Source organism: Gymnodraco acuticeps, unplaced genomic scaffold (assembly GCF_902827175.1).
Source record: "Gymnodraco acuticeps unplaced genomic scaffold, fGymAcu1.1, whole genome shotgun sequence".
Classification (NCBI taxonomy): Eukaryota; Metazoa; Chordata; class Actinopteri; order Perciformes; family Bathydraconidae; genus Gymnodraco; species Gymnodraco acuticeps.
In genome coordinates this window covers 6,849,436-6,863,884 of record NW_022991154.1, presented here as the reverse complement: position 1 = coordinate 6,863,884, position 14,449 = coordinate 6,849,436, and the positions used below count along the sequence as shown (strand labels likewise).

The following is a 14,449-nucleotide window of genomic DNA, read 5'->3' as shown; positions in this document are numbered from 1 at the left end:
TGTTTATTGCTTTCCTAATCATTATGAACTGTTCTGGTCCATAAAGTTTGAAACAGGTTGTTAAAAACCTTACAAATTGAGTTTATAGTGATAAGGCATGGAAAGAAAATAGCAAATGACATGTAATTATGCTTTTTTGTTACATATTTAATGTGTACAATCATAGCAATGGGAATAACTTGTCCAAAGCATATATTTAGCTTCAAATATTCAGAATAAATGGAAAAAATTGTTAGGTTGATTTTTTTGTAATTATATTGTAAAAGTCCCTAACCCCAAACAATCATCCCTAAAAGGATGTATAATATATTGTAAAAAAGCTATGTATAATGTATGTATAACAATCTCTTATAATTGTATATATCTGTACAATTTATTTTATACCTACATACATTTTTTGTACAAAGATACTGCCATCACATCTAATGTGTATTTGTTAGTAGCCTTTATTTAACCAGGTGAAAGCCCCTTGAGATCAAAAGATCTCTTTTTCAAGGGTGACCTGCAATGTATTTATGAATGTACTTCTTGTCCCCTCAGTTGGGGGGAACTCCTCTCAGAGCAGCTCCCCCAGCTCCAGCGTCCCTAACTCCCCAGCGAGCTCCGGCCACATCAGGCCCAGCTCTCTGCACGGCCTCGCCCCCAAACTCCAGCGGCAGTACCGCTCCCCCCGACGCAAGTCCGCCGGCAACATCCCCCTCTCCCCTCTGGCCCGCACGCCCTCACCCACCCCTCAGAGCAGCTCGCCCCAGCGCTCCCCCCTCCCCTCTGCCCTGCCACGCTCTGGCCCAGTCTGCGGTGGGTCAGTCGTTCCCCGTGAAGCTCCACTCCTCCCCTCCCCTGGTGAGGCAGATATCCAGGCCTAAGAGCGCAGAGCCTCCACGCTCTCCACTCCTCAAGAGGGTGCAGTCAGCTGAGAAGCTCGCCTCCTCCCTCGCTAACTCCCCCTCATCTCCCTCTGGCGTGACAGCGGGGGGAGCGTCTGTAACGAGCCGGAAACACAGTCTGGACATCTCACACTCAGAGTTTAAGAAAGAGATTCTGCAGAGGGAACCCAGCCTAACGAGCCTACAGGTAGGACTTCATCACATACGTTGACAATATATTGATGCCATAATACTGTCTAAAAATGTTAACCTCTATTGATGATGGGATGGCTTTACAAAGATTCTGATACTCTTCCAAAACGCAGTAGTTCTGCAATTTCGATGTATTGGACGAGGGCTATTTCTGAAGGAATGTGCATGACCGGGAAATAAAATGTCTTTTAGATCTACAAAATTGAATTAATCTGTTTTCACACAACAACAACACTCTAACCCGAGAATAATTTTCAGGCAACAAAGAAAAGTTAAATATTTACAGACAACACAACTTTTTCCAAACAAGCAATTCTGTGCAGCTCATTGACGCGAATTACATTTAAACCTGAAAGAACCTTTTCTGTTTGATGTTCTTCAAAAGGATCCAGCAACAGATACATCACCAACGACACAAACTAGTTTGTTATTTTGCCAGAGTGATTGTCATCTTATCAGCTGCTGACTGAACTACTATATTGAAGGATTTCTACATTTTGTCATATCATTTTTGTTTCATCCCTCCCCCACCCTCAGGAGTCAGCCAGCGAGGGTCTGCTGTCCTCTGCCGGACGCGGCGTGGAGAAGGGCAGCCTGCAGAAACACTCCTCCTCATCCAGGAAGTTAGGGCGCCAGGAAGGGGACAGTTCCCTCAGCTCGGTGTCCGGCTCGCTGGGCCTGGCTCCCGGAAAGAGCAAGCTGAAGGACAAACTGTCCGCCATCCGGCAGGACAGAGCCGAGAGGAGAGAATCACTACAGAAGCAAGACGCCATCCACGAGGTCGACACATCAGAGGACGAGACGGACGAAGGCTCTGAGGACAGCCAGGACGGACGCAGGGGAGCGACCTTTACCCCCCCTCCCCTGCTGAGGCCCACCACTGTGAGAAGCGGGCCTGGAGGCACCCTGCCGTCCCTCTGCCTCTCACCCTGCACCCCTCATGCCACATTCTCCCACACGGGGCCCTCACAGGTAGGCAGGCCGACTCCTTTGCACACACTACCCTCCGTTTCAGAGACGAAGCCTGGACAGTTCGCCTCCCCTCTGGGAGTAAAGGACCCGAGGTCTGTCTCATCTGCAGAAGACAGCGTGAGACAAGAGAGGAAGGTTTTTGAGCCAAGTACAAAACCCATTCAGGGCCCCCTTCCCTTCTCCACCCCAGGCAGTGCATTCATCTCAGTCAACAAGGACACTTTCCTCAAGCCTGCTCCTCCATCGGACTTAAAGAGTCCCATGGTGAAGGCTGCACCATCTGATCCCAAATCAGAGGGGCAAACCCTGGTCAGCACCAGGACCGCAGTCCCCTCTACCACAACCGTCACAAATACTACCAACTCCCGAAGCACCACAGACTCCAGAGACTCCAGACCCACCACCATCAGTACAACAGACAGTTTAACCGCCGACAGCCAAGAGAGCCGCCCCTCCTGCTCCTCTCCTGGTATCCCCAAAGAAAAGAAGGAGGCTGACAACCGGAGGCTTTGTGCTGCGGCTGCTGCAAGTCTGAGTGTGTCGCCCTCGTCCACTTCTGGCTCCAGCTCCTCCGCCAACTCCCCAGTCCCGCCCCCTGAGAGTACCGTGGACAAAGTTGTGTCCCAGCTGGCGACAGTAGCTAAGAGTGTTCTAGGTCATGTCAAACTGAACGCCACTGCTGACAAGAGCCAGAAAGACCAGATACCATCCAGAGGTGGCACCCCAGAAGTTCCACCGTCTAGCCCCTTCTCATTTCCATCCAAAGGGCTACCGACACCTCAGTCTCCCATCCTTTCAGGGTCCCAATCCAGACAAAAGACTGAGCAAGCTGCCCCCTTGACCACCTCGCAGACCAAACCTTTAACCCAGAAAGACTTTGCAGCCCTGCCGTCTTTGTCATGCAAGGAAGTCCCAGAAAGGCCCGCATCAGGGTCTGAGGGTAGGGAGACCGCTGCTATGTGTCCATCTGCACAGAGGCTGGGCGCAGCAGCCGCTCTGCCTTTCCCAAACGCAGCATCCTCTGCAGCAGCTGAGCCACAGCAGAAGAGGTCCGAGCCCCAGACGGCCACTGCCAACGCCACCAACGCCGTGTCCGCCTCCTCACAACAAGACAAAGCAATCTGCAAGAAGACGTAGCAGCAGGAACCAAAATAGCAGATCACACAGCTCAGTGCTGGTTTGAGGTTTTAGAACTCACACAATCTGCATGTTTTGGAAGAAAACATATTAGTAACTTCTCATTAATCTGAGAGGTTGACTTTCAAAGCAAAAGAAAGGCGTAGAGAGGGTTGAGGAGCAGAGACAGATGCAGCAGTCCTAGTTTCATTCCAGTGCTCTCGGTGTTCATGTGAGTTATTTTGGTGTCCTGTCCTCTTTGGTTTCTGCTTTCAGACTGAATGGCAATATGAGTTGGCAGGTTTTTTTCTCTTTCTGCAAACATGTACGGGGCTAGAAATAAAAAGCTCAGTGGTCCGTGCACATACAATTTAAAACGTTGACACATCACACACACCTTCCTCGCTCTCGATCTCCTTGTGATGCCTCATTACTTTCACCTTGATGTTTGGCAGAGTCTTCTTCACGCATGTTCTACATACAGATCAGGACGTGCCTGACTGAACACACACTTGTTCCCCTCTTCCCTTCCCTCCTTGCCTGACAATGTCTACCCAGGCGAGACTTGAAAAAGATTGTATCTCAGCAATAAAGTGCAGCGTATGTTTAGCAATCTGTGCAAATGCATTACATTGTTTTTAATAGGACTTAATCTGTACCGTCAATGTACACTCAGCACCCAGATAACTAGGCCAAATCAAACTCCACTCTGGATGTAGTCCCTCAGGCTCCGCACTGCAGGCCTGCGGCAGGGAGGTATATCCCCTGAGCACGGACTCCAGGCGTGGTTATACAGTAGGATTGGATTATTGGGAATGTCAGGGTCTGTGCTGAATTACCCAGTGTACACTAAGGCCCATGAATTACATTGAATCTATAGCCTATTCCTAAACTGTACCACTCTCCTCACTCATCACCCAGCTTTATGTTTAATGTCTGGATTGATCTAAGTTTTCCTAGATTTTTCAGTTCTTTTTCCAAGGTCTAGCCATTCATCCCTAAGAGCTAGAACAGATTACATTCCTTCCAAGTTGAAAGCCTAGAAATGATAAACATTGTTCCTTTAGTTAAACATGTGACTACTAGCTACAATGCTATAGCGTTGTGATTCAAATATTACATCTGGTTCCATGTTGGAAAACACCCAGACATGACATGAGCTCTGACATTGAAGAAACTCTTCTTAGGGTTTACTCCTAGCTAGCTAGAGTAGCTAACCATCACTTTCATGTGTAGCTAGTGCCAGATAAAAAAGCATGCTAGCTCTAGTTAATGATTTTAGATTTGCTAAAAGATTAGCGCTTTGATAAACTATTAGAAAACCCTCATATTTGACAAGCTAATTACTGGAATAAATATCCTTTTAAAACCCAAGCCTAGCATATTAGCATTAGCACACTTGCCCTCGCTTTAGTTCTTCTATATATACCACGTTAGCAGGCTTATCAAATGTGTTTTAACTCTGCACTTCAGATTGAGATTGCCCTTTACACGTGTTTTAGTTCCAAACACACGCATAGAAAGGAAGCCAAGGACTTGAACACTGATTTCTTGGTTTTATCGACACTCAGCTGAAGAACCGAAACTGAGCTTGCTTAGATTGACCGAGGTTATTTTAGAAAACATGTTTCGGTTGGACCACCGCCTTTTTATTTCTCGCCCCATCAGCCTCTGAAGGCTGCGGTAGTTTTATTTGGTATCTGGACCAACTTGCTGTGTTTTTTGCCTATAATCCTGTAAAGTCATCAGACTTGACTTTGTATATGTGTGTGAGAGGGAGAGAGCTTTGTTAATTTGTGCATGGTAATCTGTGTGTGTATGTTTATATATACAGATACACATGTGTATAAGAATATTTAAAGTTCTGTTTGCATCTGTTTTATACCCTGAGTGTGTGTCTGTGTGCGTGTGTCTTAGGATCACACCCTGCTACCTGTGTATGTGGCCGAGCCCTCTACGTGTCGGGCGTCAGGCTTTGCACAAAACTTTTATCTCATTTGTCAAATGAAAGGCAAAGAATCACTAAAAGGAAAGCCGAAGGAGATTTGTGTCCGCTCACTGTTGTGTGTTGGGTTGGAGCTCAGTACTGCTATCGCTAAAACTAAAGTGCAGTAAGCCTGTTAAAAACTATTTCTCATGTTTGTTATTTCTCGGATATATTATCTTTCATTTAGTCCGTTGTGATCCCGTTCCTGATTCCTACTGTTCCTTTGAAGGCAAGATGTTTTATTTCTTTTTGGTTTATTTGACAGTTTTAAAGAATTCCCATTTCATTGAATGCACACCGAGCCCAACCCCTGGTGTGAGTCCACTTGTGTTGTACATTTGAGCGTTTTCTGAAAAGCAGGATGTTCCTGTGAGTTAAAGATGAACTGAACCTCCCTCAGTGTTTTGTGTCACTGTCGGGAGAGAAAGCAGAGCTTACCGATTTCAGTTGAACTAGACTAGAGCTTTCAGGCTCGGTTTGAAAGACTCTGTTAGAGTGACATCAACACTGACTGTGGCAATCTCTGTAATATGTTTACATGTTCTTGTTTTTGTATCTCAATGTGTTTTTTTGTGTCAATGGAACTTGTTGCCTGTAGCAATCAATCTCCTCTGACAGGCTAGGATAATTACCAATGACGTGTTTAGGTGACTCCTGACCTGTGAATCTGTGGTGTGAGTATTTAGCCGTGTGATGAAGAGGTCACCTGTGATGGAGGGTGTGTAGAAGGGAGAGAATTCAGCGCACACATGTCAAAATCATCTCCGCTCTCGTGCATGTCGCCCCTCTTGTCTCATGGCGGCGCAGAATGGACTTAACAGGTGCGTCTGTAGAAATGATCAGCATTTAGGCTCATGGGAGAGGAAGCAAACTGTTTGACTTGGTAACATCTCAAGATGTATCTGCAGTTCACTCCGGCCAATACGACGAGACGTTGAGACTAATCATTTTAAAACTGCTTCTGTCCGTTTGGGGCGTCGGATATGAAAAGTCCTGTTGATTAACCGACCACATTGGATGTTATTCACACAACACAAGCTTCTTGCCTCTCAGCGTGGTTTCACCAGGACAATTAGAAGACTATTTCAGAGACAAAAGAGGACAAAGTGGAACAACATTTCAACAAATGTGTAGAATCAGTCTGCGGGTTGTAATTGAGAGCGAGCACGGACAGATTAATAAGCACTGACTGAAGTTTTAGAGCATGCACAGACACAAACACTAGTTTTTCTGTAGATCTGTGCGAGTAACAAGTCTGGCTGTAAATAATTGGCCGGTCTGGGTATGTACCTGGCTTGTTAAAAAATCAAAGGTCATTCGGAATATGATACTTTGTGCTTTGTTGCACAAATTCTAAGACTGGTGGCACCCAAGATCAGGCTTTTATACTTGGATCTGAAACTAAAACTAGAGCTGCAATATTATCAGCAGAACTTGATATGTTGAGTTACAAGTAAAGTCTATACAGAAATGCCAAAGATATGATAAAGGTCCTTTTAGAAACGGTCTCTACACGCTTAATTTAGTTTAGTGACCCTTACCAAAAAGAAACAAATATTGACCATCATATTTCAATCAGATCCAAAATCGGTGCCTCGATAAAACCACAATAACTCAGCTTGTTGCTTCATGATTTGTCCCTGTGTGCTCTTGAATCCTGACCAATTAAAACAGCCGGATTAATTCAAACCTGAAATTCGACTCTTGATCAATTATTTTGTCCCTCGATAATCTTTCAGTACGACTTTTTGTCGGTGCTTTAATCTCCACAGGCTGTCAGAGTTTCAGTTTTACGTTCTGATGAAACACCGCTGTCCACTTCATCTGCAGATAATTGGAACCTCAGTGTGTTTGTGTGTAATCACACACACTCCAGTCCATCTGCTCGCAGCTGGTCGTCCTATTAGTGCTACACAGACAGCTGCCTCACACACACACACACACACAGATCAATACTTGTGCCATCTAATGCAGCAGTGCCAGTTCACCATCTCCTCTAACAGGATAAACACACACACATACATACCCCACAAACACACCTTCTCCGAGTGTAAAGATGATGGTCTGGCCATCTGCTGGAGAGTGAAGCAAGTGTCAGGTTCCCTGGTGGAGTCATTAATCTCCAGCCCTGAGCCTCTTGACACACATACACACACACACACACACACACACGCGTTGGCCCACTAAAACACTTCCCAGCATCCCTCAGGCTCGGTTCGGTCCGGTCAGTTCAGCAGTTTCGCTGTTAGCAGTTTGTTCGGCCTGCAGCCTGTGTGTACCCATCATGCACCTCTGCTGCTCTGCGGCTGAGGCCCACAAACCAGACACTGAGCTTCGTAAGTTCATTTAACGGCCTAGGGGTCAAATTGAATCTGTAATCAGTGTGAAAGTCGGGAATTAAGAGCATGCGCCTGGACATATCTTGTGGTATTATTGACATCAATTAATAACCATACATATTTGTGAATCCTGTTGAAACAGCTGCAGGAAGCTTTCAAATGGAAAGATACAACGTGTGTGCATTCTGTTACATTTATTACAGTTTTAAAACAACAGATTTAAAAAAACAAATTCCCTGCCTGCTTGCAGATATCAAACCATGAATTACAGACTGGTGGAAAGATCCGTTTTGTCACTAAGGAGCTTCCGTAAATCTCTCAATCTGAGCGTGTAAAATAACCAGCTCTGTCTGTGAGGCACATGGAGGATTCCAACAAGAGGCTTTGGGTATGACAAGGTACGAGGTGAAGCTACACACACACACATGTTCAGAAGCACGTTACAGGAGATGCAGTGATGTTTCGGTGTGCCGTCTGTTGAGCTCCTATCTGCCTCTGAGGGGTCGTGTGTGAGAAACGTTGACAGACTTGACTCTTGTCGATGAGGGCAGGATTTCCAAGCTGTGTGTTTTTGTGTTTTGTCTTTAAAGAGTAACGAAGAGGAGAAGGAAGATTCATCTGTGCACCGTTAAAGCTTGAGAAGGACATTAAGAGAGAGAAAAAAAACATTGCTAGAGTAAAACCAGTGCAATATCTTTTAATTTTTTATTGTGGTAAAAGCATGTTGTTGTCAATCTTACCTTACAACAATAATAAAGGTTTTTTTTATGTACGTCTTGATTGTGATTTATGATGTTTTGTCTTTCACTGTGTTTTATCATCACCTTGTATGTGGCACATCCTTTTAACATCAAGGCACATATGTATGCCACTGAACTTACATTAAGTCGGATACAATACAAGTGGCTACAGGGTTTAAAAATATGCTGCTAGTAAAAACACATCTCTGTATGACGAGCCTTTGTTTCATAGTGTTCTCCATGTTAATGCATTAGCTTGGATCCAGAATCACAGACACACAGAAGTCCAACTCAGACAGAAAGACTGCAATCAATTCCAACTCTTTTTGGAGACTCCTCCACCACCTCTGTCTGTATATGTGGTCGGCTCTCGGAGTTCCACCTGGGCTCATCTGATCCTCATCAACCACATTATGCTTAAAGGGTTGGAATCTGAGGTAAGCTCTCTGTTTGTTTTCTGTCAAACCACAACATGATCTTCTCCACTTGAGGTTGAAATTGAACCGTACATATTTGTGTCGGACATGCCACAGAAACCAAAGCAACGAGGCCAAATATAAGGCAATACTAAAGATGGCCGGAATCTTAACACAAACAGCGTCTTTATGAAAAAGATTTTATCAGCACAACTTTTACTTGCACCATTTGGCTGTTCACCATTTGAAATGTGTAGTGTGCATACTACAGGCGCAACAGGCTGAACAACATGTTTGCTACAATCAGACTCAGAAGAATCTGATCTGAGTATTTCATGTGTATTAATCACTCAGGCCTTTAGTGTATGTGTAGCCTTTATTCCTCATAAAACATTTCAAGAGTCAAAAAGAAACTATTCTACCTGAATCTGCTCTGATCTAGTTGATCTTTAATCAACCGACAGAATGCAAATGACATTTCTTAGAGCACTTGAATGCTTTACTTTCATTTTAAAATCGTTAAAACAAATGAAAAATGTTTCCAGAACAAACTACACAACCAAAATATACTGAATAAAAAAACAGAAATACCTCTAGTGTGTTCTCAGAATTCTACAACAGGGATAGGTGTCGAAACAAACTTAATTCCATTCATCTCCATTATGGAGGCAGATATCTAAGGCGTAGACAAATAGAAGCTCAATGCACAAATAGCAAATTACAGGTAGACAATGCATTTATATATAAATTGGGTGAAATAGAACTCAAAAGAAAACGTTCAGGCCTCAGTTTCAAATTGAAATAACTTAAGGTTTTTTCTTTTTTTTTACAGAGAATTACACCTTTTGTTCTCAGGGGGGAACAGTAGTTTGCCTGCTCTCTTCAGTTATTCCATCTAAGAAATGTGATGTTAAATTGCCCCCTCTCTCTCTCCTGCTTCATGGCATGCGTTTGATTCCCAGTCATTTGTTCTCATTACGTTCTGGTGTCTGTCCAGAGAGTGCGAGGGGAAAAGTGGCAGTAAATTATCTGTAAACTCATTTTCCCTGCAGTTCCGCGTGTTATGAGTAAAGTGGCTTCATCCAGTCAGTTAAGCCGTGGTTCTGCAGCACTCGCCTCCCTAATGGCTCTTTCAAATGGGCCGATCAGCAGCTGGAAGTGTGTCCGCTGTCTCTCCGTGTCTCTGCAGGAGATTTCTGGCGTCTTAATGGTCTTGAGAGACAGCTTCAGTGAGGCCTGTGGTGCATTTACGGGGGGGGGGGGGGGGTGTAATGACTAATCTTTGCAGCGCCGCAGGGCCGCCACGCCTCGAGGAAGAAATGCCGCTAAAATGGAGCTCCATTATATTTCTTCAACACTGGGGCAGCTTCTTGCTAACGCACCTCACTCTCCTGCCAATGGACTGCTGAGGTCAGGGATCACACCGCCTGATTTAAACACCACCAACCGCTGCATTCTGGGATAATTGGGTCCCTTTCCTTCCCCCCCTCCTGCCTCACCCTTCTTCCACCTCTATCCATCCATCCAGGCGTCTGCAGGGAGCTGTCAGAGCGGAGGAGGAGAGCGAAGGGCCTCTCTCAGTCTTTACTGGAAGTCCTGAGGGAACGGAGGTACACACGGTGGTGAGGGGCTCTGACAGCAGGCCAACCGACGCCTACACACACATACACACAAGTGAGAGAAATAGTGACAGGCAGGCAGCCGGGTGATGAATTGCCAGCTTCGCCTCGCTCTGACACGGCTCTACATGACCGGGCAAATTCATTCCAGGCTGCCTGGGAGGGAGGGGAGAGAGGGAGGGAGACGGGAGGGAGGACAGGGGGATGTAAAGGGAGGAAACAAGACCCAAATATATGGACCTGACCTGTGTTAGGGCCAGGCCTCGTACCATCAGTAAAACAAGTCAACTGACACATTATATTCAGATGTCTTTTAACTTTGAAAAGCCGCTTCCTAAGGGTGAGAATTACAATTTGAATTTGATTAATGTTTTGAAACAGATTTGGCGAGTTTCCATCAAGTGGTTAGCTGGAAATAAACATGGCTACACGTTGTTTCGACAGAAGGTAGCATATGGCTATGCATGGCTGTTATCTGGCAGGAAAAACAGTAGCCTATACGAGGTAGAGGATACAAACTGGAAACAAAACAAGTCACCTTAGGCTAACTAAACTCAACAACAGAGAAATGGAGAGAGGCCATTATGGATAACTTTCCATAGGGCAACTTTTTAGCTAAATTTAGGACGATTTATTGATCTTTGCCATTTAAAAAAATGCCGATCTAAACACTTCGTGTGTGGGGGGGGTGGATCAATGAACCTGATGAACTGGGGGATTCCCTCGAATATTGGTAAGGTGTATTTAAACTCACTGCAGCATGGAACTGACACTACTCAAAGAAAACTGAGGTGTGTGTGTGTGTGTGTGTGTGTGTGTGTGTGTGTGTGTGTGTGTGTGTGTGTGTGTGTGTGTGTGTGTGTGTGTGTGTGTGTGTGTGTGTGTGTGTGTGTGTGTGTGTGTGTGTGTGTGTGTGTGTGTGTGTGTGTGTGTGTGTGTGTGTGTGTTGATTTTCCTGAATTTCACTCCAACTTGAAGTCCATGCTCCTCTGTGTATTTACAGTGTTATTTCTCTACACTCAGAAACCAGAAGAAGAAAAAAACATTATTAGTGTGAATGCTGTTTACAGCATTCCACTATAGTACTTCGAATCTTTATTCCCCTTAAACATAATATTATTTCAGCCAATACTTTGGCACTCCATAACTTCAGCTTATTTTCAGCTACAGAAGCCATTCAAATATTAAACGACTCAGCCTGTTCAGGAATCGATGGGAAACCATCAACTTTTTCAAAATATTTCATACTTTTTGAAATATTCAGCTTTTTAAACTCTTTTTTTAACTTGGAAGTCAATGGGAAGAGCCTTCAAATCAGCCAATACTTTAGCTCTCCATAACTTCAGCTTACTTTCGGCTACAGAAACCATTCAAATATTAAACTATTCAGCCTTTTCAGCAATTGATGAGAAACTTTCAGCCAGACACTTCATTCCAACTTTCAAATGATCACAATACCTTCAGCTATAAAACTTGTATAAAATAATTTTGATATCTTTTAAACTGTTTGAGATATTGAATTTAGTTTGGAGCTTGGTAGAGAGGCCTTTTCCAGATGTTAACATTAGAGTGGATGGAGCAGCTCGTTAACTCTAGAGTGCTTTGATCTCAAAACAGAGTGGAGCATTGCTTAAAATTCACCCCCAAAAATGTTTTAAACTTGCCATAATTCCCAAACCCTACACTCCTCAGACATATTTTATCATGAAAAACGTAGGAAAACCTCTCCTAGGTTGGAAAATAAAAAAAAATTAAGAAAAAAAATTAAACAAAATGCCTCTTGAGGGCATGAACAACAAGTCCAGCTAGCTCCCAATTGATTCCCATGTTAAAAACATCCAGATCTTTCTTCAGAGCAGAGAGAAGTGCACTTTAGACAAACTGCTCTCCTCTTCACATTTTACACACAAAACCCAAAAAAACAACATATTTCAGTTCATTGGGGTTCCCTGATGCTCACGGTCTGCTCATTTTTTTTATAAGAGCCATAGTTTTTGAACAGGTGGCAAAATTGTCAGATATAATCCTCAATGCATTCTTATGGGACTCAGTGCTGCAGTTGGTTGTCATGGTGCTGCTGGAAAGATTGGAGCCACACACACACACACACACACACACACACACACACACACACACACACACACACACACACACACACACACACACACGTGAGTGACATCATCAGAGCAGACACCATGAAAACCTTTGATCTCTGGGTTTACACACACAGGTGTTTGTAAACATTAAATCGCTACTACTTACATTTAATATCTTTATTTAACTCCTTCAGCCTAATTTCAGCTGCAGGAACCATTCAAAGTTCAAACTATTCAGCCTTTTCAACACATGATGGGAAACTTTCAAATGTTTCAAAATATGTTATACTTTTTAAAATATTCAGCTTTTTAAAGTCTTTTTTTAATATGGAAGTCATTGCAATGCATAGGAGCTGTAACAATTAACACACACACAGAGACACACACTCTCTCATACACATACACACAAACACACAGAGACACACACTCTCTCTCATACACATACATATATACACACACACACACACACACACTCACTCTCTCTCACACACAGACACACACTCTCTCTCTCTCACACACACACACACACACACACACACACACACACACACAGACACACACACACACTCTCTCTCTCACACATACGCATACACACACACACTCTCTCTGACACACAGACACACACACACACACACTATCTCTCACACACACACTCTCTCTCTCACACACACACTCTCTCTCTCACACACACACACACACACTCTCTCTCTCTCTCTCACACACACACACACACACACACACACACACACACACACACACACACACTCTCTCTCACACACAGACACACACACACACTCTCTCTCTCACACATACGCATACACACACACACTCTCTCTGACACACAGACACACACACACACACACACACACACTATCTCTCACACACACACTCTCTCTCTCACACAGACACACACCGATGATGATGAATGATCAAGAGAAGAGAGCAGAGGTCGCGTTAACCGAATATTTTCCGTCTATGACGGATTTTTTTTAACAATGACGGACAAATCTGAAAGCAGTCCGTCATTTTGACAGATTAGAACAAACTCGGAACAGCGCCAAAGTTTCCCCGCAGCGAGGCTCCGGTGTTATGCTGTGTTATGGATGCCCTCCAAAAAGGAAATTATACCGTTTCCAAACCTAACTGTGCCGTACAAATCATTGAAATGTCTGTGAGTTTTGGCTTTACGCTGTGCACGCTCCCGCGAGGTGCGCATGTGAACTGTCCCTCTCCCCCCCGTTGACAGTTCAAGAGCATGCTCCCCCCCTCCCCCTCGTCAGAGTTGTGTAAAGGCCGACGGGTAATTCTGGATTTTGACGGAAGTTTTACGATCCTGTCAGCGAAAAAGTCTAGCGCAACCTCTGGAAGAGAGAGAGGGTGATCAAGAGAAGAGAGAGAGAAGAGAGAGATATAGGGTGATCAAGAGAAGAGAGTGAGAAGAGAGAGAGTAATGTAACCTCCTAATGTATAACATATGAAAATGTTCAAAAAGTGCTCAAACTTCACATGTGTGCTAACAGTCCAGCCGTGAAGACATCTACGGGAAAGTTTTGAGATTTATTCAAATAACACAATGCTCACCAATGAAACACGGCTTTCTCATAACTTCAGCGAAAATGTTCGAAATGGCCCAACACTTCACAGGTTTGGTAACGATGCAGCCATCAACGCATCTAAGCGTATTATGGGATGTCATCAAATGCCGTTGGCATGGCGACAGATCATTCACCATCAAGTTAGTTCAAAAGTTTGCAGTTCAAATATTCTGCTGCTTTCCCAAGCCTTTTTACTTTCTTTTCTCTTCTTAATACAAATTCATTCACTACTACTTGCATCTGATATTTAACTCCTTCAGCCTATTTTCAGCTGCAGATACCATTCAACTATTACATTATTCAGCTATTTCAGGACATCAAGGCTATACATGTTGTTGTTTATACCTTTTTTAAAACATTTTCTTTTAAATATTCAGCTTTTTCTGCATTTTTTTAGCTAAAAGCATCTACCATTCAGCTAATAACATATTCAGCTTTTTCTGCATTTTCAGCTAAATTCAGCCATAAATGTTCACAGTTTACAGCATTC

At 43.9% G+C, this 14,449-nt stretch overlaps 1 protein-coding gene across 1 annotated transcript in view; it reads left to right on the top strand.

Annotated features, from left to right (window-relative positions):
* Positions 1–8,265, top strand: part of mast2 (microtubule associated serine/threonine kinase 2) — a 218,071-nt gene extending 209,806 nt beyond the window's left edge. Inside the window, 3 exon segments of the mRNA XM_034237473.1 lie at positions 541–758; positions 760–1,074; positions 1,617–8,265. Coding sequence (XP_034093364.1) covers positions 541–758; positions 760–1,074; positions 1,617–3,188 — 2,105 coding nt within the window. The 3' untranslated portion in view covers positions 3,189–8,265.
* The last annotated feature ends 6,184 nt before the right edge of the window (positions 8,266–14,449 follow it).